The sequence below is a fragment of the Setaria viridis genome, chromosome 1 (genome assembly GCF_005286985.2).
Source record: "Setaria viridis chromosome 1, Setaria_viridis_v4.0, whole genome shotgun sequence".
NCBI lineage: Eukaryota > Viridiplantae > Streptophyta > Magnoliopsida > Poales > Poaceae > Setaria > Setaria viridis.
In genome coordinates, this window is record NC_048263.2 from 7304374 (window position 1) to 7327278 (window position 22905).

The following is a 22905-nucleotide window of genomic DNA, read 5'->3' on the forward strand; positions in this document are numbered from 1 at the left end:
CGTTCTCGCTGTGAAATAAACTCTAAGCTGAGGCATTTGCATTTCAATTATCGCTTACCAGTTACCATCGATCGGTGAAGCAATGGGCCTAGCACGATTGTGCGCCAGGCTGTAAGAGTGAAAGCCCAAACTGTTTTCCGAGATGGCGAGCGGGCCGTGTAGGAGAAAACCGCAGCTAACTTCTGTAAACACAACACTCCTCCACAGGTCTTGGGGAACAGCAGGCATGGATAGAGAGTGTTGCTGCGGGTGCTATTGAGACCCGGAAGGGGCGAGCTATGTCGCTGATCCCCGGCAGTATTTTGTGCCGGACAAATGATGTCGTGTTGGTCACGTACCATTGTTTGAAATAGTAGGAGAGGCTGACAATACCTGGGGAGCCCAGTCCCCTTGTGAGCGCACAGAATGGATCCAAAGTATCCAAGAAGCATGTCATGTCGCTGTGAAAATGATGTGTGTAAGACACTGGGAGGTATTCTCACCAAACCTGAAGCTGTGAGCAAAATACTAACCAATTCAGGAGCTGTTAGTTGATTATTGGAGTCTTTTAGCCAGAAAAGGAGCAAAAAAGAAGCAGGCGTGCATGCATCATGCGCAACAGCTGAGCTTCACATTTCCGAAACAGACCAGAGATACGCCTCTCCCTCCAGTGATCGCTTCTCGTTCTTCATCCCGGCGATGTGGTTCGCCGGCGGATCCACCCCGCGTCTCATCCAGCTGTGGGCGGGCACATCCTGCGGGAAGACGAACCCGGAAGATCATCTCACCTTCTCGCCATGTCCCAAGTTCCTCAGCACGAATTCCTCTTTGGCCTGCTTGACAAGATGAGCCATGGGGTCGCCCCACCGGACCCTGCTCCTCAGCATGGCGTCCAGCTCGGGATCGCCCTTCGATCGCGCGAAGGGCTTGCTCCTCTCGGCTTCGAGCTCCCGCGACCTGGCCGCGGCCTCTCGCTTCTGCACCAGCCCGGTGCCTCGTCTCCTTCCGTTGGCTTCTTGGGTTCGTCTGCGGTGAGCATGTGTTGCTTGCTGATCCGCCTCCCGTGCTTGTCGCGGAACACCGGCTCTGCGCCTTTGCCGGTCAGGGAGGGATCCATTGCTGCGATCCTGAGCTCCTCGTCCTCCTTGGTCTTTCTCAACTCCTCCCGGAATTCCATCGCGGTCAGCAACCTGGCGAAGCTCCTCCTCGCCTCCATCGAACCGAGCCGCGCCCGACGCCGAGGCGGCGGCGGAGAGGCGACCTTGTTGGCCTCCTCATCCGGATCGCGAGACGAGCGGCGCTTCGTTGGGGAACCGAAGGGGCCTTCTCACCTTGGGGACTCACGCGGCGGCGAGGGATCGTCTCCGGCGCCCTTGCGCGGCGGCGTGTCTCGCTGTCGCCGCCGTCGCTGTCTCTGCCTCGGCGGCGAGGGACTCGTCACCCCGGAAGAGGAAGGCAGCCTAGGCCGGGCTTCCACTTCGTCGCCCACAATCCCGGTGAGAAATCCACGCGAGGCTCGGTGGATGATCCCGCTCCACGGCGGGGCCTCCGACCGGGGGATCGGATCAGGCCGACGAGGCCGCCGCCTGCAGAGGAGTTGGCAATTGGCATAGACGCGGCGCGCTTGGAGCGGCGGCGGGAACTAGTAGGCCTGGTGGGCTGTCTCGAGCCGGGCTCGGGTTCCGATTTCCGACTCGGGCTCGGCCACTTCCGGCTCGGGTCGGTTGCAACGGTTAGTGGAGTGGGACCAGACAGCCCGCTGCGTTGTGGATAGAGAGAAGAGAGCGCGGCGGCGAGGCAAGCAAACCTCTTTGCGGCCCGCAGGCTCTGGCGCTCCTCCACCTCTCATGGCCACCGCCACCGCCACCGCCTCCCGCCTCGCCGTCCTCGCGCCGCGGCCGTCGCCGCCCGCGCCGGGGCGTCGGCGACATGCTCCTGCTCCCGGTTGCGCCCCTTCGCGCCCGCGCGCTCTCTCTGCCGCTGCCGCCCCGCGCGGCCGCGTCCTCTGCCTCGCGGCCCCTGCGCCCGCCGCTGCCTCCACCACCGACGCCGGCCAGGACCGCCTCCTGAAGGTGAGCCCCCGCCATCCCTACCTAGTGGTTTAGTAGCTTAATTACACGTTGCTCACCTAAGATGCTAAGAGTCGAGCACGACCGGTGTGATTCCATTGTGCGTGCCTCTGCTCACCGGCGTGTTAATTCAGTGGCCGTTTTGGTCTCTGCTACTAGGTGCCCATTTCGAATATCAGGAACTTCTGCATCATTGCGCACATCGACCACGGCAAGTCGACGCTGGCGGATAAGTTGCTCGAGCTCACCGGCACAGTGCAGAAGAGGGAGATGAAGGAGCAGTTCCTGGATAACATGGACCTGGAGAGGGAGAGAGGGATCACCATCAAATTGCAGGTACAACTACGTTCTCGTGTTTTGATAGTTTCGGCTGCCACTTGTCCTTTCATGGATCCTACTAAGTGAGGTTTCCAGTATATTCTTCATATGCTTGCTCTTCTTCTAATTATTTTTTTAGGCAGCTCGGATGCGTTACGTCATGAATAAAGAGCCTTACTGCCTCAATTTAATTGATACACCAGGCCATGTCGATTTCTCATATGAGGTATATAATCACATTTCTCATACCACTCTCATACATATGAAACTTTGTTAAGGGAAAGATATCTTGCTTCCGTACGGTAAATTCGGTCTTACCATTTTCAAGATTGGAAGCTGATTGAAATATCCTTGAACTATCTGACTGGATGCTAGGTTTCCCGTTCTCTTGCTGCTTGTGAGGGTGCACTTCTGGTTGTTGATGCTTCTCAGGTGCAATATATATTTTCTTCCTGTAAGTTTCATTAGATATCTATTTGAAGATATTTGCCTTCTGCTTGCCAATGCACAGAAGCCAGCCTATGATTTTGCTGGCTTCCAATACACATCTGCAGCAAAGTGAAAGATGTCTGATGGCATGATGCAGGGTGTTGAAGCTCAGACGTTAGCGAATGTGTATCTTGCATTGGAAAACAACCTTGAAATCATACCGGTTAGTTCTAAAATTTAGCTCCCATTTCCTGTGAACAAACTGAGCTTTCAATTTCGAGTTTCACAAACGGTACCTTTCATTGCCAAATCCATTTACATTGGACTTTGCCTGAGACTTTGAGATGGTAGCATTCCTTTTTGGTATTGCCCTTTTGCCTTAGTAAACATGCAAACTGACTAAGACTGACAGCTACTGTACTGTTTGAATTTCCCCTTCCGGTCAGACAGACATAAGAAATTATTCTGTAATGTGGATAAGGACTTACTTAATTTTGCTCCATGCTGCTTCATAAAAAAATACATCCAGGCTTTAATTGTCTGATTGTCCCTATCAAACTGAAACGGTAAAAAAACTATTATTGTGATATCCAGCTATATATTCTCATTATTTGTCTTTTTGACAATGAATTTTTGTTCTAGTTTAGGTTCTAAACAAAATAGATCTTCCTGGTGCTGAACCTGACCGCGTCGCACAGGAAATTGAAGAGGTATTCTGAAAGCTGCAACCTATCTAAGACTTGTTCTCTACATCCTGTGGAGACAGTTTATCATTTTCCACATGAAGTTACGTTATTTGTTCTTAGAATTACAAATCCATCCTTGTCTCCCAGATAATTGGATTGGACTGCAGTGATGCAATTCGGTGTTCAGCAAAGGTTAGTTTTTCTTTTCACCACAAAGTTACTTATATATTGGCTGCAAAAATAAAACATCACGTCGCCTTTATGAACAAAAATAATCGTCATATTAACTTCTATTTTTGTGTTCTGTAGGAAGGTATTGGCATCACTGAAATACTAGATGCCCTCGTGACCAAAATCCCCCCACCAAAAGATACATCAAAAGATCCTCTCAGGGCTCTTATCTTTGACAGGTTCCCTTTTTTTAACTAATTGAGCTCCATAGAATCGGCTAATTAATGTTCTAGAATTTGTACACGGACGACATCACTACTATATCTCCAATAATTTTCTGCATTTTCTGAACTACTGTTATATGTTATCTTTGTGGTTGCAGCTATTATGATCCATACAGAGGTGTAATTGTGTACTTCCGTGTTACTGATGGCAGTATAAAGAAAGGGGACAAGATATGTTTTATGGCCAATGGAAAGGTAATCAAAACAAAACTTAAATCTCACCAGAGATTTAGTGTGTTTGCTATTGGTGCAATAATTTTTATTGGAAAAGTTAGTTCCGTTGCACTGTAAAAGTACCACTGGTAAAGATGCTGTCCAAAGTTTCCCTACTAGTAATTATTACACCACACCAAAGTGCAGCATTTGTATTTTACCACTTTAGGTATTTCTCATCATTAAAAATTACTCCCTCCGTTTATTTTTATAAGGCGTGATATGACTTGACACGGTCTCCTAGATTACACTTTGACCGTTCATTTATCTTACATTATTTATAGTTATAAACTTATAATCATTGGAGAGTACATTTGATTACAAATCTAACCATATCAAGTTTATATTATAAAAATAAAAAAATGTTGGCTAAATTATTGGTCAAAGATTGTAAAGTTTGAATCTTGGTATGCGTGTGCGCCTTATAAAAGTAAACGGAGGGAGTAGTTTTAAGAAATCAATTCTGTGCCGTCTTCTTCAATCTTCATCATCCTTGTGTATGCAGTGGGTAGATGCTGAGGTGTTTTTTTTGTCAAAATTAACAGGAATATGTTGCTGATGAAATTGGTGTTTTATCCCCAAATCAGATGCAAGTTGACGAATTATATGCTGGCGAGGTAACTTTGGTGTTTTAATGTCTCACATCTATGATAGCTCAGGTGTCTAATTTCGTTTTCTCAAGGATATTGCTCAACTGTCTATCGAACTATTTATTTCAACTATTAACTATGAAATGGATCTGCTCATTCCTGATAAAGAAAAGTACATCTGCCATGTATTAACCATGCTAGGTTAGAAAAATTAACTGTTGCAGCCATAACAATTTAACCAAGCCTTTAAACTTATAACTACATAAAATTATGAGCAGTCTTTGTAATTCTATGCACGGTCTGGTTCAGATCAGAGATGCTTTTCTTCAATCTGCACAGAAAGGAATACCAAGCCTTAAAAACTGTATACATTTTTCATCAGTCTTTGCAATGCTCTGCATATGGTCTGGTTTAGATGTTTTTCTTGAATCTTTATCGTGCATTCAAATAAAATATCTTGATAGTTGATCCCTTGGTAACAGGTCGGTTATCTCTCTGCTTCTATACGATCAGTAGCAGATGCCAGGGTTGGTGATACAATTACTCACTACTCAAAAAAAGCAGCTTCTGCTTTACCAGGATATTCAGAAGCCACTCCAATGGTTTTCTGTGGCTTGTTTCCCATAGATGCAGATCAGTACTGTATCTTCCCCTTATATTGAGTTTTCATTCTTTCTGTCAACGCATTCTTTTTACATTAAGATTGAATTTGTCGATAGGTTTGAGGAGTTGCGTGAAGCGCTGGAAAAACTTCAGCTAAACGATGCTGCCCTAAAGGTGGACTTCCTGACCTACCTATCCATGCTGTCATCATTTATCAGATTGGCATGAATTTGTTGCCTTTCTAGTATCTGGAGTTTGGAACACATCTTTTCCGCGACTCAAATTGTGGATATTGTGAAATTGATATAATACAGTCCATAAATTGAAATGCTGATGCAAGCATGCCAAGATTCTTATATATAGTGGCATCGGCAGAGGCTCAAATACGATGCACCATAGCAAACCCAAAAGTGGTTGTACTAACAAGTAGCGACTAATGTAACCAATAATCTTCAGTTTACACAGTAGCTGAAACACACATGATTGGTATATTGATATACTTGAATATGAAGATAGTTTAACTAAACATATACGCAGTAATAGGATAACCTGGATTTGACATTCATGTTTCTTGATTCCTTGCTAATTTTTGTATTAAAATACGACCAACAATGCTGATCAATAAAGTCAGTACCTTCAGTTATGAATATCTGACCAAATTTCCACTTTAATTGCTAAGAAGCGCGTTAGAATTTCATCCCATTTTACAAAAATGTATGGAGCAAATAGCTGCATTAAAAGGCAGATAACAATGATTGATAACAAAATTTAGGGGAGGAAAAACACAATGCACATTTGGATTATGTAATATTGATAATTGAGTATGCATAAGTATTTTGTACGATACTTCATTTTCTCTAAGTTCATATTGTTGATGCAGTTTGAACCAGAATCTTCTAGTGCCATGGGGTTTGGCTTCAGATGTGGGTTCCTTGGTCTTCTTCATATGGAAATTGTTCAGGTTCTTACAGTCTACTCAGTTCATGGCAGTGTAGTAAAACCACAACGACTCAAAATAAAGTTCTCTAATTTTCAGGAAAGGCTTGAGAGGGAGTACAATTTGAACTTAATAATTACTGCACCGAGTGTGGTTTACCGTGTGAACTGTGCAGATGGTGAAACTGTAAGTTTTTTATAATCCTGAACCCCTGTCTTTCCTGGAATCCATGTTGCTTAAGAGTTATAGGGAACTCTTAATAACTCCCATTGTTTAAATCAGCATCTCTTGGAAGTGCAGGAACTAAGCTGTATTAATAATGAGAAAATGTTAAAATAATTTGTGTTAAGCATGTTAGGATAGCATCACACCCTTTGAGATATCACATATCTCAATCTTAAATATCGTCACGCTAAGGATATATGGTTTAAGAACTTTATAGAGCATGAGTTTATGGAAGTGATCTGTAATTGTTACTTGCACAACTAATGAAATAGTGGTGCTGTACAGAAGTGCCTACTTTTGTATTTGCACAAAATAACTACAGAAAAAGCTTTGTTACTGTTATCTACTAAAACACAGAAGTACATCACTGGTACAGTCTGAGGGGAATGTACAGTTCAAGAGACCAAATGGCATCATTTATGATGCTGTGTAAACCGTTAACCATTTGCAGTTACCTAGTGTTTTTACCCTTTTATTGCTTAGTACTAAAAAGTTCTATGGTGCATCTTGTGAGCGGGTAGCTAAACCATCTCAGTGTGTATAAATTTGCACTCAGACCAAAATAGCTGAATTTTTTTTTAAAAAAGCACAAACCAGTCAACTTTATTTGCATGTACAAACATGATTTTTACAGTTGTCACATAGGTTGAATGTTCAAATCCGTCTTTGCTTCCGGAACCTGGGAAACGGAGGTCTATTGAAGAACCATTTGTAAAGGTTGTATCTGTAACTTGATTTTCACCATCCTTTTGCAGTAATATTTTTTCTGCTGAGCTTTGGGAGCTGTAGTATTCAGTATTCTGTACATGTCTGAATACCCTTTTTGGCATCTGGCGTTTTCCTCTGTAGATTGAAATGCTTACACCGAAGGATTATATTGGCCCAATAATGGAGCTGGCTCAAGATAGAAGAGGCGAATTCAAGGAAATGAACTTCATCACTGAAAGCAGGGCAAAAATTATTTATGAGCTACCGCTAGCAGAGGTGCGTTGTCATACTTTTTGCGCACACAAAAATCCACACGATTTTCTACCCCTTTATACCTTGTGAAATGGAACTATTCTCTTTGCCGTTAATGAAAGAGAAAAACTTGTAGAAGTAACATTCCTTAATGCATCTGCAAAATATACAAAAAAATAGGAATTCAAGACACAGATATAGGGTATCTGAAAAATTGCTACTTCATAAATATGACTATACAAAAAGCATCATGATCGGCCTTAATTCTGCAGCAACCTGATACTGTATTACATGCATCTCAGCATTTCGAGTAATCATGCTGTATCCGTTGCTTCTTCTGTAATGTTTCTCTTGCGCTTGACTATGCAAAAGATGCTTCTCTGTTTTGTGTTATAGTATGTTTGACTTTAACATTGAAGAAGGATGTATCTTGCAAAGCATATTCTTTGTCTTGTTGCATTTCATTGATTCCAGTATACCAAGGAGTTGAAGAAACTTTTCCTATGGCTCCATGAAGATTCTATAGGTATTGATGTGTATAAATTATATGCAGATGGTTGGTGATTTCTTTGACCAACTGAAATCTCGAAGCAAAGGATATGCCAGTATGGAATACTCACTTGTCGGGTACTCATTGCTACTATTCTCTTGTTTCTCTGTAGTTGCAGTTGCAGCCTTTTGGTAGCGCTCATGTAGACCTGTGAAACAATTAGCTGAGGTATCTTTTCTCTGCAGGTACAGGGAAAGTCAGCTAGTAAAGTTGGATATACAAATCAATGGTGATCCTGTGGAGGCATTGTCAACAATTGTACATAGAGATAAGGTGCTATACTTGATTTGTCATCTATGCATAGAACTTTCAGAAAAAATAAACATTGATGTGAACATATGTTGTTTCTGATTCATGACATATTTTTTGGAATGATAAATAAATATACTGTGGCACAGTTCAGTTATGATTACCCCTGACCATGAAAAAGAAATATTTCCATCGATTTTGTACTTATGGCAAGCTGCAAACGGTAGATGGATCTTAGAAATGTAGCATTTTGTGGTAATACATATTGTCAAGGATACATTGTCTTAAGTCTAGTCATGTATTATCTTTCCTTTGTACTCTCGTGTACTCAACTATATAAGCATGCAGCCTAGAACAGTAATGCAACACTTGTTGTATGGATCTTCTTTTGCAATGAACCGTATTTATTGAGCGTTTTATCCTGCCGACTTGATTCCAGGAAAAATAGCTTTTATTTATCAGTTGTCATGGAAAAGCTTCTCGAGGCAATCTGACTTGTTGAATATCTTTTTCTAGGCATACTCTGTTGGCAGGGCGCTGACACAAAAGCTCAAAGAACTTATACCTCGACAAATGTTTAGAGTTCCTATTCAAGTGAGATTTTATCTGTCTTGTTCTCACATATTCTTTTAGCAATTATGTACATAGCACAATAGAGCAGAGTACCATGGGAGAGTTAAGAGCACTCCATACCAGCATGAAGGGAGGTGCAGGTATGGACTGAAGCAGAAGCATGGGTTGCTCTCATGAGTTTTGCTCGTGCTTGAGACATGCTAGTATATGAGAACCATAACTCTTTTTTTAATCTCAAAGTATGAGGGAACATAGTAGATGATGAGGCTTGAATAAAATATAGGAAAAATATATTTAATGAGGGAGAATATGATGTGGCACACCTGCACTATTTGTGTTCTATCTGCTATGGGTTGGAGATGCCATAGTTTGTGGTCAAGGTACCCTAAACTTTTTCAACCTACTATCTGTAAGGTACATCAAAAATCAAGAGAGAAAAATAATATTCATCTTGCATTTTAGTAATGAAATTTAAAGAAGTAATTGGCAAATTTACATAAACTGCTTGTTGGAAAATATAGCAACCAATCCTTTTTATGGGGTGATAAAATTCCTGTTTACAGTCCTGTTTTTCCATGGTAATCAGACACAAATATGAACCTTGACAGGCATGTATTGGCACAAAGGTCATTGCAAGTGAAGCCCTGTCGGCCATCAGGAAGGATGTCCTGTCAAAATGCTATGGTAAACATAACACTTTACGTGCACTTTGAAAGCATCTTAAGCTAATGGGATGTGCTATCTTATTCGTGTCTCTCATTTTTCTTTTTTTTTTGAGCGAAATACAGTAGGGGAAACCCCTACTGTGGTATTTATTATATAGATTAAAAAAAGCAGAGGTAAAAAAAAACTAGAAAGAGAAAATTCACAGAAGGCTGTTTAGCCAAACAGAAACACTGTGACTAAGAGGGGGTTTTAATCTGTGCACGTGAAGCTTTACTGTCTGTGCAAAGCAGCTTTTCCAAGACTCGAAAGAGGCCTGACTTCCTCTGAAGATCCCTGTATTCTCATTTTTCTCACAATAGCAGTTAGTACAATGGTGTTCTTTTTTATAAGATAAGGAAAAAGAAGAGAACATCCCTGTATTCTTGCATTGCATTACAGACTTTATTCAGAGCACTGCTGCCTTTGATTTGCAGGTGGTGATATAACGAGAAAAAAGAAGTTGCTGAAGAAACAGGTAATCTTTCTTAGAAACTATTGATGTTTGGCAGTAAAAAATAATGGGAAAATTTATTGATTTTTGCTTGGTCAAAGGTCAAAGCTAATTGCTTTAAGCTTTGCATATAATACCTAAAGAGTAGAGTGGGCACTGGAAGTTCTTTTCACAAGCATTTTTTAGCCATCGGATAATATGGTCATGTAATATTTGCTAACAGGCCGAAGGAAAGAAGAGGATGAAAGCGATTGGAAGGGTTGATGTTCCCCAAGAAGCATTCATGGCTGTGCTGAAACTGGAAAAGGAGGTGCTATGAAAGAGCTCATGTAATCTTTCTAAAGTCTCTCCTTTCTGCTGTAAAGATCTCTGCTTGGGAGCGACACACGATTATACAGTCCAAGAGAACAGGTCGTTGCTTAACTTCCCAGTTCCCATGCTCGTCCAGACCCAAGCAATTAACCTGATATTCACTGGTATTACTTTGTATGCCAGGTTATGAAGCCAGAAAATTTCGTATGGCACAATTTTGGCAGGAAAATGTACGAAACTCGTCAGCTTTGTGGCGAAGGCCATTACGTACTTCAATTACATGTAATGCTACATTATGACATGTTTCATAGTTGAATATATCTTCTGAAATTTATGTAGCAAGCATCACCTCTCAACATTCATTTCAGAGTACTACATCATGAATGTTCATTACATCACAATTCACAAATGTGTCGTCCAACATCCTGCCAAAGCAGGAATATCGCCATGATTTCACTGGGCTGTTCAACTAGGCCCAAATAGTCCCTAGTTTATTCCAAACAATGGACACAACGAGCGCACACAAACTGGCATCCCCAAGCAAGCTGAATTAACTGGTGGTGGCTACTGCTGTTGAGCTGGCTGCTGATTTGCACTCTGGAGAAAGGAGCGGTAGCCACCTTGCAGGTTCCTTGCATTCTTGAACCCCTGAACAATAAGTAAGCAGCTTGTGTGACCCTCAGTTATCAGATTTAGTCCTAGATTAATAGCTCAGATGGCCTGGATTTACCGCGTTTAGAAGGTCTGCAGTAGCGAACCTGGATCTGTTCCCCGTGTTGCAACCCTAAGTAAATATGAAGTTATTTTTTTTTGACTCATGACAAATGATGGGTGATGCTATTATGCAGGCACAATTTAATTTGGAGCAAGGCACTGTTATATCACTAGCCTAAGTTGACAAAACCATACTTGTGTGATGCTAATTACTAATATGAGTATATATGATTGATGAAGGTAGTAACCTACCACAATGAAGACATCGTCCTTCCGAAAGAGTGACGCCACTTCCTCTTCGAACTGTGGATTCTTCTCCTTCCCTGGGGATCAGCAAAGAGAACAGATTAAATAATAAGCGATAAAAGAATGCGACACCAGAAGTCTTGTCATAAATGGGGCATGTTTGATTAGAGTGAATTAGGGCCAGTCTCAGTGCACAGTTTCATTATACAGTTACCAAAACTGAGAACTAGGTAACTGTGCAGCGGAGTGACATGGGGATGAAACTCCTCTCACATCTAATGAAACTCTTCTCATAAATGACCTTGCCAAGTCAGCAAAATTGCTTATGTGGTATAAAATTTAATGCCCATGAAACTCTTCATGAAACTTCATTGAGACTGACCTTAGGATCCAAATCGATAGGATTTAGTGCAAATTTGAACTAAATCTTACAAAGTCCCCAAATGAAAGTTCAATTTGGAATATATCATGAACTTTCCAATAAAACACCCCAATGCAAACAGTCCTTCACGAGCAAGCGGGATCAAGAAACTGACCTTGAGGCGTTACTGACAGGTAGTAGGGAACATTGCGAGAACCAGGTGCGTGGCCCTTGTCAAAGTCCTCTCGCATCCTGAAGATTCATTTCATTTCATACCCACCAGTTAATTTGCAGCCGTGGATCATATGACCATGGAAGCTTCTCCAGTAAACATGAACATTACAGCACGCATGGATCAGTTGAGTAACGCACCTGACATCAATATAGCCATGACCAGAGCTCAAGAGAGCATGCGCTTGGTCAGCGTCGATGGCAGGGATGACCTGCTCCTTGTCACTGCAAATAAAGATAAACTGGTGGTTACAAACAGAACTGTTCGTACTTGATACTCTACAAAATCTATGGACCAAGTCGATGTCAAAGCAACAACAGATGCAGTCAAAGTTATATGAGACATGGGTAAAGATGGCAGCTGCCTTTGCCTTTCTAGTGTAGTTACCTGCTGCTGGTGTCTGCAGACGCCATTGATACAGGGATGATATGTTGCTGTGAAGCCTATCTAGATTCTTGTCTAGTAGTGTTCCATCCCTTCATTTATATTGCCAGGGCAGGATCACCAGGATGCATGACTGCTGGCTAACAGCTCCATCCCATCATTTTCGCCAAGTCTTCTCTGACCTTTGATGTTGCGTCGTCATTGCTATTTATTTGCAGAGACAAAAACAACTGATTAAAGAGAACATCTTACCAAGCAACAGCTTGGATTGGGTTGACCTGAGCCGATATTATGCTTTCTTAACAACCCACTTGGTGATATATTTTTTTCCCTTTGTTTTTTTTTCATATAAAAAAGGAAGAACAAAACTTTGAGAAGTCCCACTTGCAATTACAGTTGACTAGTTCTCAACTGAGACAAATTGCAGGAAACTCAGCATGTGTCACCTAACACAGAACAATGAACCACGGCCAGTATTTTCATTTGCTTGTCAACGTTCAGTGCTTGTGAATTTCTGATATGGTATTTTACAAGTTAAAGCTACTCTGCAACCTGGATGTGCCTGTAGCAACTAGCAATGTGCTTGAGAATTCATAAGAAGGATTCGTAGCTAGCAATTAGAGGTAAAAGATTACAATAACGAAGATCGTTGGTTGGAACCTGAAGGTGAGTCACACAATGCAAAATGACAACCATAAAATCAATCTTCGACGCTGGGTGGAACTCACTGGAGATGATTGAGCACTTCACGGACGGTAGCCTGGAAGAAGCGCTGAAAGTTTCTGCGGCAGTGAACTCGCCCTCCGTGACTCGGCTTCGCTGCCATCGCCATCGCCGTCGCCCCGCCTCCTCGCTCCTCGATCTGGCGGGGAGACGCGGGGAAGAGGAAGGGGTTCGGGGAGTGGAGGGGCCTTTATGCAAGGAGAAATGGATCAGCAGGGGGGTTTCTGAGAAATTCCTTCCCACTGTACTTTTCCTCCAACGAATCTGGACCGCTTGATCCTGATCGGACACCCCGAGTGGCCGGCTCGCGGCTCTTCCCGCCCCCGCCAGTCCCTCGGTCGCCGGCGCCGGCGGCCTCTGCGGGGCCGCACGGGGCGACCTGCATCCAAAGTCCGCGTGCTCGGAGGAGCACTAGAACCGCCCGCGGGCGCCGCCGCCTTCTCCTTCACACGGAACGCGCGGGCTCCGGGCGGCGGCGGCGGCGGCGTCGGTTCAGACACCGCGCGTGGGACGTCCGTATTGCTGCAGGATCATCTATCCGTCGCGTCCTCTCCGCCTCCTCCGATCTCAAATCCCCCATCTCCGTCCACTTGCATGATCCGCCAGCTCGCCGGCGCCGGCACCGTCGACACCAGTCTGTTCTTGTTCCCGAACAAACGAGATACCGCGCACCTTCACAACCGCAGATCACTCTGTTCGAGTTCAGATTCAGACTGAACCATCCCAAGGAGAGGAGACAGGAGTGAGACGGCCTGACCTGACCCCTGACGGATCATCATCTTCGCCCTCCGTGTATGATCAGCTTGTGGTTCCAACGGAGAAATTTCCAGCCCGCCCAGGCCAGTAACAAGTGACGAACGGGATAGCGACAGAGATACAGACTGCACGCCATGTTCCATCAGTGTTTCAGAGAATTCAGACCCGTAACATCAAACCATGCCTTTTTTTTCTTTCCGTGCACAATGGACAAAACGCCTGATAAGTGCAACTACAGCGACCGGCATGTCAACCCTTCCTTGTTCAAATTTCAAAAAAGGGAGCCACAGCTATCTTGACACTGGCGATACAGGATGCGAGTTACGCTTCCTCGCCCGGCGCGAATTGCTTGTGATCTCCGTCGAGTCAACACTTGTTTATGCTCTTACCCTTCATTGGTGTGCTTCATAATCATACATTGCAGAACTATACAGCTCAGCAGAACCTGAACCTTATTACTTTCCTGTCCCTCCATGCTAGTAGGCTTCATATGAAAAGCATGCAGCAGCACACATTAGCAACAAGAAACAAGCAACCAGCCAACAGCCATGCCGTTCTCCGGCATCGCCCTCGCCTGCTGCTGCTCTCCATGGCCTCCCATGCCAAGCCGTGCTCTGATCAGGAGAAGACCTCCCTGCTCCGGTTCATTGCGGAGCTATCATGGGACGGCGGCCTCGCCATGTCGTGGCGGAACGGCACGGCGGGCTGCTGCTCGTGGGAAGGCATCGCCTGCGACGGAGACGGGGCGGTCGTTGAGGTCTCCCTTCCCGGTAGAGGACTCCAGAGCCCCATCTCGCTGGCTCTTGGTGAGCTCACCGGCCTGCGGCGCCTCAACCTCTCCCACAACTCGTTGTCGGGCTAACTGCCATTGGAGCCGCTCTTGTCCTCGTCCCGTGGCTTGGCCGTCATCGACGTCAGCTTTAATGGCCTTGAGGGACAGCTGCGAGAGCTGCCGTCTTCGGCCACCCATGGCTGGCCAGTGCAGGTGCTAAACATCTCCAGCAATCGATTCACCGGAGAATTTCCATCATACGCCTGGAAGGCCATGGTTCCATCATACAACCGATTCAGTGGACGCATCCCAGCTGGTCTAGGAAATTGCTCTGCGGTTAAGGTACTCAAGGCTGGGCACAATCAACTAACTGGGATGCTCCCAGATGAACTGTTCAACGCTTCCTCGTTAGAGTACCTCTCTTTTCCCAACAATGGTTTGTATGGAAAACTTCCCATAACCAACCTCAGAAATCTGGCTCATCTTGATCTTGGAGGCAATCGGCTAAATGGAAAGATCCCACACTCAATAGGTGAGCTCAGAGACTAGAGGTGCTTCATCTGGACCACAACGACATGTCTGGAGAGCTGCCATCAGCTTTCAGCAATTGCACAAATCTCATAACAATTGACCTCAGGAACAACTATTTTAGCGGAGAGCTTACCAAGGTCAATTTCTCCACCTTGATCAATCTAAAGACGTTGGATCTTCTGTTCAACAACTTCACTGGCACAATTCCAGAAAGCATCTACTCTTGCAGCCACCTGAATGCACTGCGGCTATCTGACAACAAGTTACACGGACAGCTTTCGCCGAGAATAGGCAATTTGAAATCCCTTGTTTTCCTGTAAGCTTCTTTCAACAATTTTGCAAATATCACGAATGCACTTCATGTCCTCAAGGATTGTAAGGATCTTGCCGTCCTAATTCTTGCGAGTAACTTCAAAGGTGAGGCAATGCCAGAAGATGAAACAATTGATGGATTTCAGAATCTTCAGTTTCTCTCCCTGTCGGATTGCTCATTGACCGGGAAGATACCATTTTGGCTATCAAACCTCAAAAATCTACAGATTCTGCTTCTGGAAAATAATCAACTCTCTGGACCAGTACCTGCCTGGATCAAAAGTTTGAATTCACTTTTCTATTCTATCTAGACATCTCAGAAAACAACTTTACAGGGGAAATACCGGTAGAACTAATGGAGATGCCAATGCTAATAGCAGAAAATACTACAATTCATTTGGATCAGAGGCTATTTGTGCTACTTGTTTGCATAAGTCCATCATTTGAGTACCGGGTAACCACTGCTTTCCCAAAAATGTTGAACCTTGGTTATAATAACTTCAATGGAGCGATCCCTAAAGAGATTGGTCAGTTGAAATCGCTCTCTATACTCAATTTCAGCTCCAACAACTTATCAGGATAGATTCCACCGCAACTCCGCAGCCTAACGAACCTTCAGGTGCTAGACTTGTCTAGCAACCATCTCACAGGTGCAATCCCATCAGATCTGAGCAACCTGCACTTCCTCTCTACAACCAGTGTTTCTAATAACGATCTAGAAGGGCCAATTCCAACTGGAGGCCAGTTCAGTACATTCACAAATTCAAGCTTTGGAGGGAATCCAAAGTTGTGTGGTACTATTGTTGATCCGCCAAAACCCCTCCAGTAGGGAATCCAAAGCTTTCGGGGCTTTCTTTGGTGTAGGGGTGTTGTATGATCAGATAGTCTTGTCAAAGTATTTTGGCTAGTCTTGCGGCAGCTAGAACATGTGTTTACTCTTGGACAGAAGTAGACTAAGAACTAAAAGCACAACTTTTGATTATTTTTGCCTCCCTGAATATCGCTCTAACTACTATGGATATCAATGTAAACGGATGACATCTGGTGCCGTTCTTTTTGGGCGCTGAGGTGCCCTTTGGACTCTTGTCCGTGTACAGCTTTTTCTTTCCTCTTATAATATATTTTCTACCATAGTGGGGGTCTCCCCCACTGTGTAGCTTTCACAAAAACATATCACTACAACTGGAGCTTGTTAAGCCAATTGGACGATCTCCATGCAGATCTGCTGCTGCCTCAGTTTGGAGGGCAACTGCTGCAGCATGATAGATGGTGCTGAATACATGACTTTAAGCTGTCACTGTAATCTCACCAAGCTGCAAGTTGAATAGTTGATTGTGACTGGTAAACATGCTTTAGGTCCTATTTATTTGAGTTTTAGCTTTCCAAACTTTTTAGAAAGCTAGCTTTTAGCTTTTGCTCCCTAGAAGGGTGACTTTCCGAAAGCTGGCTTTTAAAAAGCTAACACCGTTTGGCAACCTAGCTTTTGGAATGGTTGGATGGAGTGTCAATTCTGTGAGGTCCACATGTTAGGCTTTTCTTCAACCTTGGACGCCGGCTGGATCTATCGGCCTTTGCCCTTGCTCGACGACCGGAAGGCAAGACCAACGGGGAGAGGGAAGAGGCGGGGGGCGGCCGGAGGTGAGACCGACGGGGGAGGGGACATCGGGGAGCTCCGCGCTCCTACAGCGGTATAGCACCGGACATCGGAGGGGCCCAGGAGGGTTAGCGGCGGGCGAGATTTGGCGGGGAGGAGGGGTGCTGCGCGAGCGGGGGAGATTTGGACTGAAGGAGCTCCCCTGTGACCCCGCCCCCCGCCCCCGCGCTCCTCCACACCGGCTGGGAGGAGCAGAGGGGCGTCACCCGCGCGGAGCAGAGGGCTGCGTCATCTGGGCGGAGGAGGGGCGCGCGCCGGTCATGACTCGGGCGCCAGAAGACCGGAGGAGAGGGAGATGACGCAATGGAGATGGAGCTGAGGAAAGGAAAATGACCGATTCGCAACATAAACGATGGCAGGTGGGTAATTTTCACGATCTTAACGTAGAAAGCTGCGGAAAGATCACATTTCACTGCTTCTAGGCTTTCCATGTAATCATAGCTTTTGTAGGCTTTTGGCTTTTGGAAAGCTCAACCCAGAAGTTGTCCGTTTGTTTGAGCTTTCGGCTTCTAAGGGTAGAAAGCTGCTGGAAAGTCCAAACAAAGAGGGCCTTAAAATAGTTTTTAAGTACAATTCAGCAGCATGTATTGCCTGCAAGATATAAAACGTTGAACTCCCTGTAGATATAGAATTAATTGTCCATGTAATTAACCTTAAAAGATTAAGCAATAAAGAGCACAGACACAGAGCCAGGGATTAGCTGCTACAATCCTCTCAAGTACTAGCCAAGTCGCCTGCCGGCTTTCACACGTTAAGCTTGAGGTTTCTGATACACATAATAGTCCATATCACGAGTTCACGACCTCAGTAGCTAAGAATATCACCAGTCAAGAGCGCGTGCGTCTGAGCGTCTCCCTCCCTTGTCAGTCTGTCACTTCGATCTAGTTGTTCTTGACCTTCCACCTGCAGTTTTGTTTTGGTCTTGTAGTCACATACACTTGCTGTCATCCGCAAGAGCTTTGCCATGGCGCTGATACCGCATCATCCGAGCTCACGCGATGGCAAGAGCACCATGATGGCCGCTCCTTCCATTGCCCTCGCAACTGTGCTGCTGCTTTCGTTAGCCTCTCCAGCCACCTCATGCTCCGAGCAGGAGATGAGCTCTCTCCTCCAGTTCCTTGCCGGGCTGTCAGAGCACAACGGCCTCTCAGCGTCATGGCGGAACGGCACGGACTGCTGCAAGTGGGAAGGGATCACCTGCAGCGCTGATGGCATGGTGATCGAGATCTTCTTGGCGTCCAGAGGCCTTGAGGGGAGCATCTCGCCGTCCCTTGCTGACCTCAGCAACCTACAGCGCCTCAACCTATCATACAACTCCTTCTCTGGCGGCCTTCCGTCAGAGCTGCTGACCTCCAACATCATCATCTTCCTTGATGTCAGCTTCAACCAGCTCAGCCGGGTCCTGCAACAAAACCTAAGCTCATCAGTCCCTGATCACAGGTCACTGCAGGTATTGAACATCTCGAGCAACTTGTTTACAGGAGAGTTCCCATCCATCCTGTGGGAGAATAAGTTTAATCTTGTTGTGCTCAATGCGAGCAACAACAGCTTCCAAGGATGGATGCCGTCTTCCTTCTGCATCAGCTCAACATCCTTTGCAGAGCTTGATCTTTCCTATAACCAATTCAGTGGCAGCATTCCGTCCGGTCTAGGTAAATGCTCTGCGCTTAGAGTACTCAAGGCAGGCCACAATAACCTCAACAGGACACTCCCAGATGACCTCTTCAATGTTTCCTCATTAGAGTACCTCTCTTTTCCCGACAATGGTTTGCGGGGAATACTTGATGGTGCACACATGATGAATCTCAGAAATCTGGCAATCCTTGATCTTGGAGGTAATATGCTAAATGGAAAGATCCCAGACTCAATAGGTGAGCTCAAGAGACTCAAGGAGCTTCGTTTGGGCTATAATGACATGTTTGGTGGGTTGCCATCAGCTCTGAGCAATTGCACAAATCTCATAGCAATTGACCTCAAGGGAAATTATTTCAGCGGAAAACTTACCAGTGTTAACTTCACCAGCCTGATCAATCTAGAGGTATTAGATCTTCTGTACAACAATTTCACCGGCAATATTCCAGAAAGCATCTACTTATGCAGCAAGCTGGTTGCATTGCGGTTATCTGGCAACAACTTACATGGGCAGCTTTCACTAAGAATAGCAAATCTGAAGTCTCTTATTTTCCTGTCGCTTAGTTACAACAATTTTACAAATATCACAAATGCACTTCATGGCCTCAAGGACTGTAAGAACCTCACTGTGCTATTCGTAAGGGGCAGCTTCATCGGTGAAGTCATGCCAGAAGATGAAAAAATTGATGGTTTTCAGAATCTTCAGATTCTCTCCATATCTGAGTGCTCATTGTCTGGAACAATACCTCTTTGGCTATCAAACCTCAAAAACTTGGTTATGCTATTTTTGTATATGAATCAACTCCGTGGGCCAGTGCCTGCTTGGATCAAAAGCTTAAATTCGCTTTTCTATCTGGACATATCACATAACAACCTTGCAGGGGAAATACCAACAGCCTTAATGGAGATGCCAATGTTACCAACAATCCTTTTGGATCCAAGGGTTTTTGGGTTACCTGTTTACGCAGATCGATCACATCAGACCCGAATAACCAGTGCTTTCCCAATTGTGCTTAATCTCGCCTATAATAACCTCACCGGTGTGATCCCCCAAGAGATTGGTCAGATGAAATCACTTACTGCACTCAATTTCAGCTACAACAGCTTATCAGGAGAGATTCCACCACAGCTCTGCAGCCTGACAAACCTTCAAGTGCTAGACTTATCAAACAACATTCTCACAGGTGCAATCCCTTCAGCTTTGAGCAACATGCACTTCCTCTCTGCAATCAATGTTTCTAATAACGACTTAGAAGGGCCAATTCCAACTGGAGGCCAGTTCAGTACATTCACAAATTCAAGCTTTGCAGGGAACCCAAAGTTGTGTGGTATAATTGTTGATCGGCACTGTGGAACGGCAGAACCACCTCCTGTCCCTACGCCCTCCACAGAAAAGACAGACAGAAGGGTTGCCTTTGCGATTGCTTTTAGTGTTTTCTTTGGTTTAGGGGTGTTGTATGATCAAATTGTCGTATCAAGGTATTTTGGCTAGTCTTAGTTTATAGCTCATACATGGTATTACAACAATTCTGGTCATACTGGCTGCTACAAAGGTTTAGCAATGTATAATGGACACATTCTCAAAAAATAAAGAAAGAAAGAAAAAGCAATGTATTGTTAGACTGTATTATACGTAGTAGCTGTACATGTCTTTGTAACTTGTATTGTACACGTTCTGTATCCCTATATATATATGAGATAGCCACACCCGTATTAGGGTGTTGTGCAGTTCCCAAACTCCTGTGTTTAACATAGTATCAGGCTAGGTCGTTCGACCCATGCTTTCCGCCGCCGGCGCCTCCGCGTCGGCCCCTGCCGACGGCGCGATCTCCGCTGCTGCACCGTTCTCGTTAGCTGCTGCCTCTCCGTTCATGGAGTCCCAGCCCCTCGCGTGGGCACATCCCCGGCAGCTGCCCATGGCTGCGCCCCTCGTCGCAACTGCTGAACCTCCGCCTGCGGCGCCCTCGATCGGCGCCCCTACTGCGACGTCCGCGCCCCACGGTGCCTCGACAATGGTCCATTGGCCGCCCCCATCCGCGTCCGATTCCATCGCGCCGCCGTCAAACAGCGGCTCCTATGGTGGGCCCCCGCTGACGCCGTATGGTGTGCCGACGCCGTCCTACGGACCGCCTGTGCCGTCGTCCTATGGCGCGCCTGCACCCCCGTCCTATGGTGGGCCATCGCCAATGACCTACGGAGTCCACGCGCCGCTGACCCATGGCGCGTATCAGCCTCCGCCGTATGGCGTGCCCTACGACGCGTCCTCAACATCGACCGTGTTGGTTGGCCCCTCGCCAGCCCTCGCTAGTGCTCCGCCATTTGGCTACTATGCGTCACCCTCCGCCGCACCTGTACCACCTCCGGCTGCCCACGTGGAGCATGCTGCGGCCGTCCTCAGCGGTGCCCCTCAGCCCTTCTACTTTGTGCACCTCATACCGGTGAAGCTCACACTGGATAATTATCTGTCGTGGCGCGCACAAGTGCTGCCTCTTCTTCTTCGCAGCCGCTACTTGGAGGGCTATGTCGACGGTACACTGTCGTGCCCTTCACCGTATCATCCGGCGTATCATGCATGGGTGGCTCAGGATCAGGCCATCCTCTCCGCTATTCAGTCCTCGCTCACGGAGGGCGTGGTGTCGCTGGTCATCTTCGCCGCTACGTCTCAGGATGCGTGGGCTGCTCTCCACACCAGCTTTACGTCTCAGTCGTAGGCGCGAGCCCATGCTATTCGCACACAGCTTGGCGAGGTGAAGTTGCTTGACTGCACCATCACCGACTATTTCAACATGGTCACGGGCCTGGCGGATACTCTCGCCTCTATTGGCTAGCCGCTTCGCCCCGAGGACTTCACCTCCTACATCCTCAATGGGCTGGATGACGACTACGACAATCTCGTGGAGAACATCAATGGGCGCGACACTCCTATTCAGCCACGCGAGCTGATAGAGTCGGAGTGCCCGATCTTTCGGTGAGTGGAGATAAATTCGACTTGGTGGAAGTAGACCCTCACGATCCGACTACGACGAGCGAACCCGAAGCGCCAATGCAATCGCTGAACCAACTCCCGATGGTTACCAACCTCGCCGGTGCGAGATCAGCCTGATCACGAAGATTGATTCCTGTCCGCAATCGAAGAACGAACAAGAAAAAGAGGCGAGCAATCTAAATATCACTCGAAGGTGGAGTTCTGAATCACACAAGGACAGCGCGTATTTGCGCGTGTTCAAGAGTAGCTAAAGCTAGATGTAAAACAAAACTCAAGTCGTAAACAAAAAGGACTCGGACTAAATAAAGGGGGTGCAGCCCCTGGAGTCTGAAGGGGTCACGGCGCCCAACCCTAGGCACCCCACCTAGGCTGCCCTGTTGGGCCATCTTCTTATTCCGATGGGCCTTCGTTCCTTAACAGCATGATGAAGTTTAATTCTCTCGCACGGGCTCGAGTGATTGGCCCAACTGGATGAGCAACTGTAGGCGCCTGAGGTGGAGGAGCAACTGGAGGCGCCTGAGGTGCTGCTGGTGTAGATGTACTCGTGGTGTCCTCATCACGAGCTGTACTCACGTCTTCTCGCGATGGAACAGCGCGTTAAGGCTCGTCATGCGACCCCCAGCTTCTCTTCAGCCAACGTCGCCTCGCGCGGCAAATCGGCACCCTACAAGCCGCCGAACGGGGGTAGCAAACCGGCGCCCCCGCCCCAGCCATCGCGCCCCACCAACGCCCCCACGGGCGGTCGCCTGAGTGCCTGCTGTCCCTCATGTGGCGCCCAGGTGCCCTGCCAGCTGTGCGGCCTTGCGGGTCATATTGCCTCACGCTGCCATTGTCGTTTCAAGCATGATTTTTTGGGCATTGGCAACAATGGAAAGGGCAATGAGAAACAGGCTGCTTTGGCGAGTCACGAGCATGGACACACTCCTTCATATCCCATTGATGCTTCATGGTACATGGATACGGGAGCTACCAATCACCTGACGAGTGAGATGCGCAAGCTCTCTACTCAAGAGCCATATCGTGGTCATGATCAGGTTCGCACTGCCATTGGCGTAGGTATGCACATCTCACATATTGGTCAGGCTTCCCTTCTTACTTATAATTCACAAAAGTTGCATCTCCTCAATATCCTTCGAGTTCCTTCAGTTGCACGTAGTTTGTTGTCAGTTCCTCAACTTACTCGTGACAATAATATCTTTGCTGAATTTCACCATTTCCATTTTTTATTAAGGATTGGGACACGAGGGACGTACTCCTTAGAGGTCGACTGCGCCATGGTCTTTATGTGCTTGATGAGC

The 22905-nt window shown here is 46.1% G+C and overlaps 3 protein-coding genes and 1 pseudogene across 5 annotated transcripts; 3 read left to right on the top strand and 1 right to left on the bottom strand.

Annotated features, from left to right (window-relative positions):
• The first annotated feature begins 1811 nt into the window (after positions 1–1811).
• LOC117849259 (translation factor GUF1 homolog, chloroplastic) lies at positions 1812–10705 on the top strand. Of its 3 annotated transcripts, XR_004638983.2 has the most exons (23): positions 1812–2051; positions 2208–2384; positions 2506–2592; positions 2742–2798; positions 2953–3018; positions 3443–3505; positions 3629–3673; positions 3791–3891; positions 4035–4131; positions 4695–4766; positions 5222–5376; positions 5459–5516; positions 6223–6303; positions 6379–6465; positions 7150–7221; positions 7354–7488; positions 8018–8091; positions 8200–8287; positions 8780–8857; positions 9445–9520; positions 9976–10016; positions 10216–10403; positions 10488–10705. XR_004638983.2 is itself a non-coding variant. In XM_034730827.2 (22 exons), exons 1-22 carry the CDS (start codon positions 1827–1829, stop codon positions 10309–10311), a joined length of 2031 nt encoding a protein of 676 aa, XP_034586718.1. In that variant the 5' UTR covers positions 1812–1826; the 3' UTR covers positions 10312–10705. The 3 variants fall into 3 exon arrangements, 1 of the variants encoding a protein (XP_034586718.1); XM_034730827.2 differs by having other exon boundaries at positions 10216–10705; XR_004638984.2 differs by lacking the exon at positions 1812–2051 and having other exon boundaries at positions 2196–2384.
• On the bottom strand, positions 10635–12410 carry LOC117849275 (thiosulfate sulfurtransferase 18). Its single transcript, XM_034730839.2, has 6 exons — positions 12245–12410; positions 11998–12081; positions 11801–11877; positions 11271–11341; positions 11035–11088; positions 10635–10952 (listed from the first exon to the last, which is right to left on the bottom strand). Exons 1-6 carry the CDS (start codon positions 12268–12270, stop codon positions 10869–10871), a joined length of 396 nt encoding a protein of 131 aa, XP_034586730.1. The 5' UTR covers positions 12271–12410; the 3' UTR covers positions 10635–10868.
• Positions 12411–13539: 1129 nt separating this feature from the next.
• LOC140220077 (receptor-like protein 2) lies at positions 13540–16431 on the top strand (annotated as a pseudogene).
• A 1235-nt stretch (positions 16432–17666) lies between these two features.
• Positions 17667–20358, top strand: LOC117849283 (receptor-like protein 2). The gene has a single exon (XM_072291998.1). It carries the CDS (start codon positions 17954–17956, stop codon positions 20111–20113), a length of 2160 nt encoding a protein of 719 aa, XP_072148099.1. The 5' UTR covers positions 17667–17953; the 3' UTR covers positions 20114–20358.
• Positions 20359–22905: the final 2547 nt, after the last annotated feature.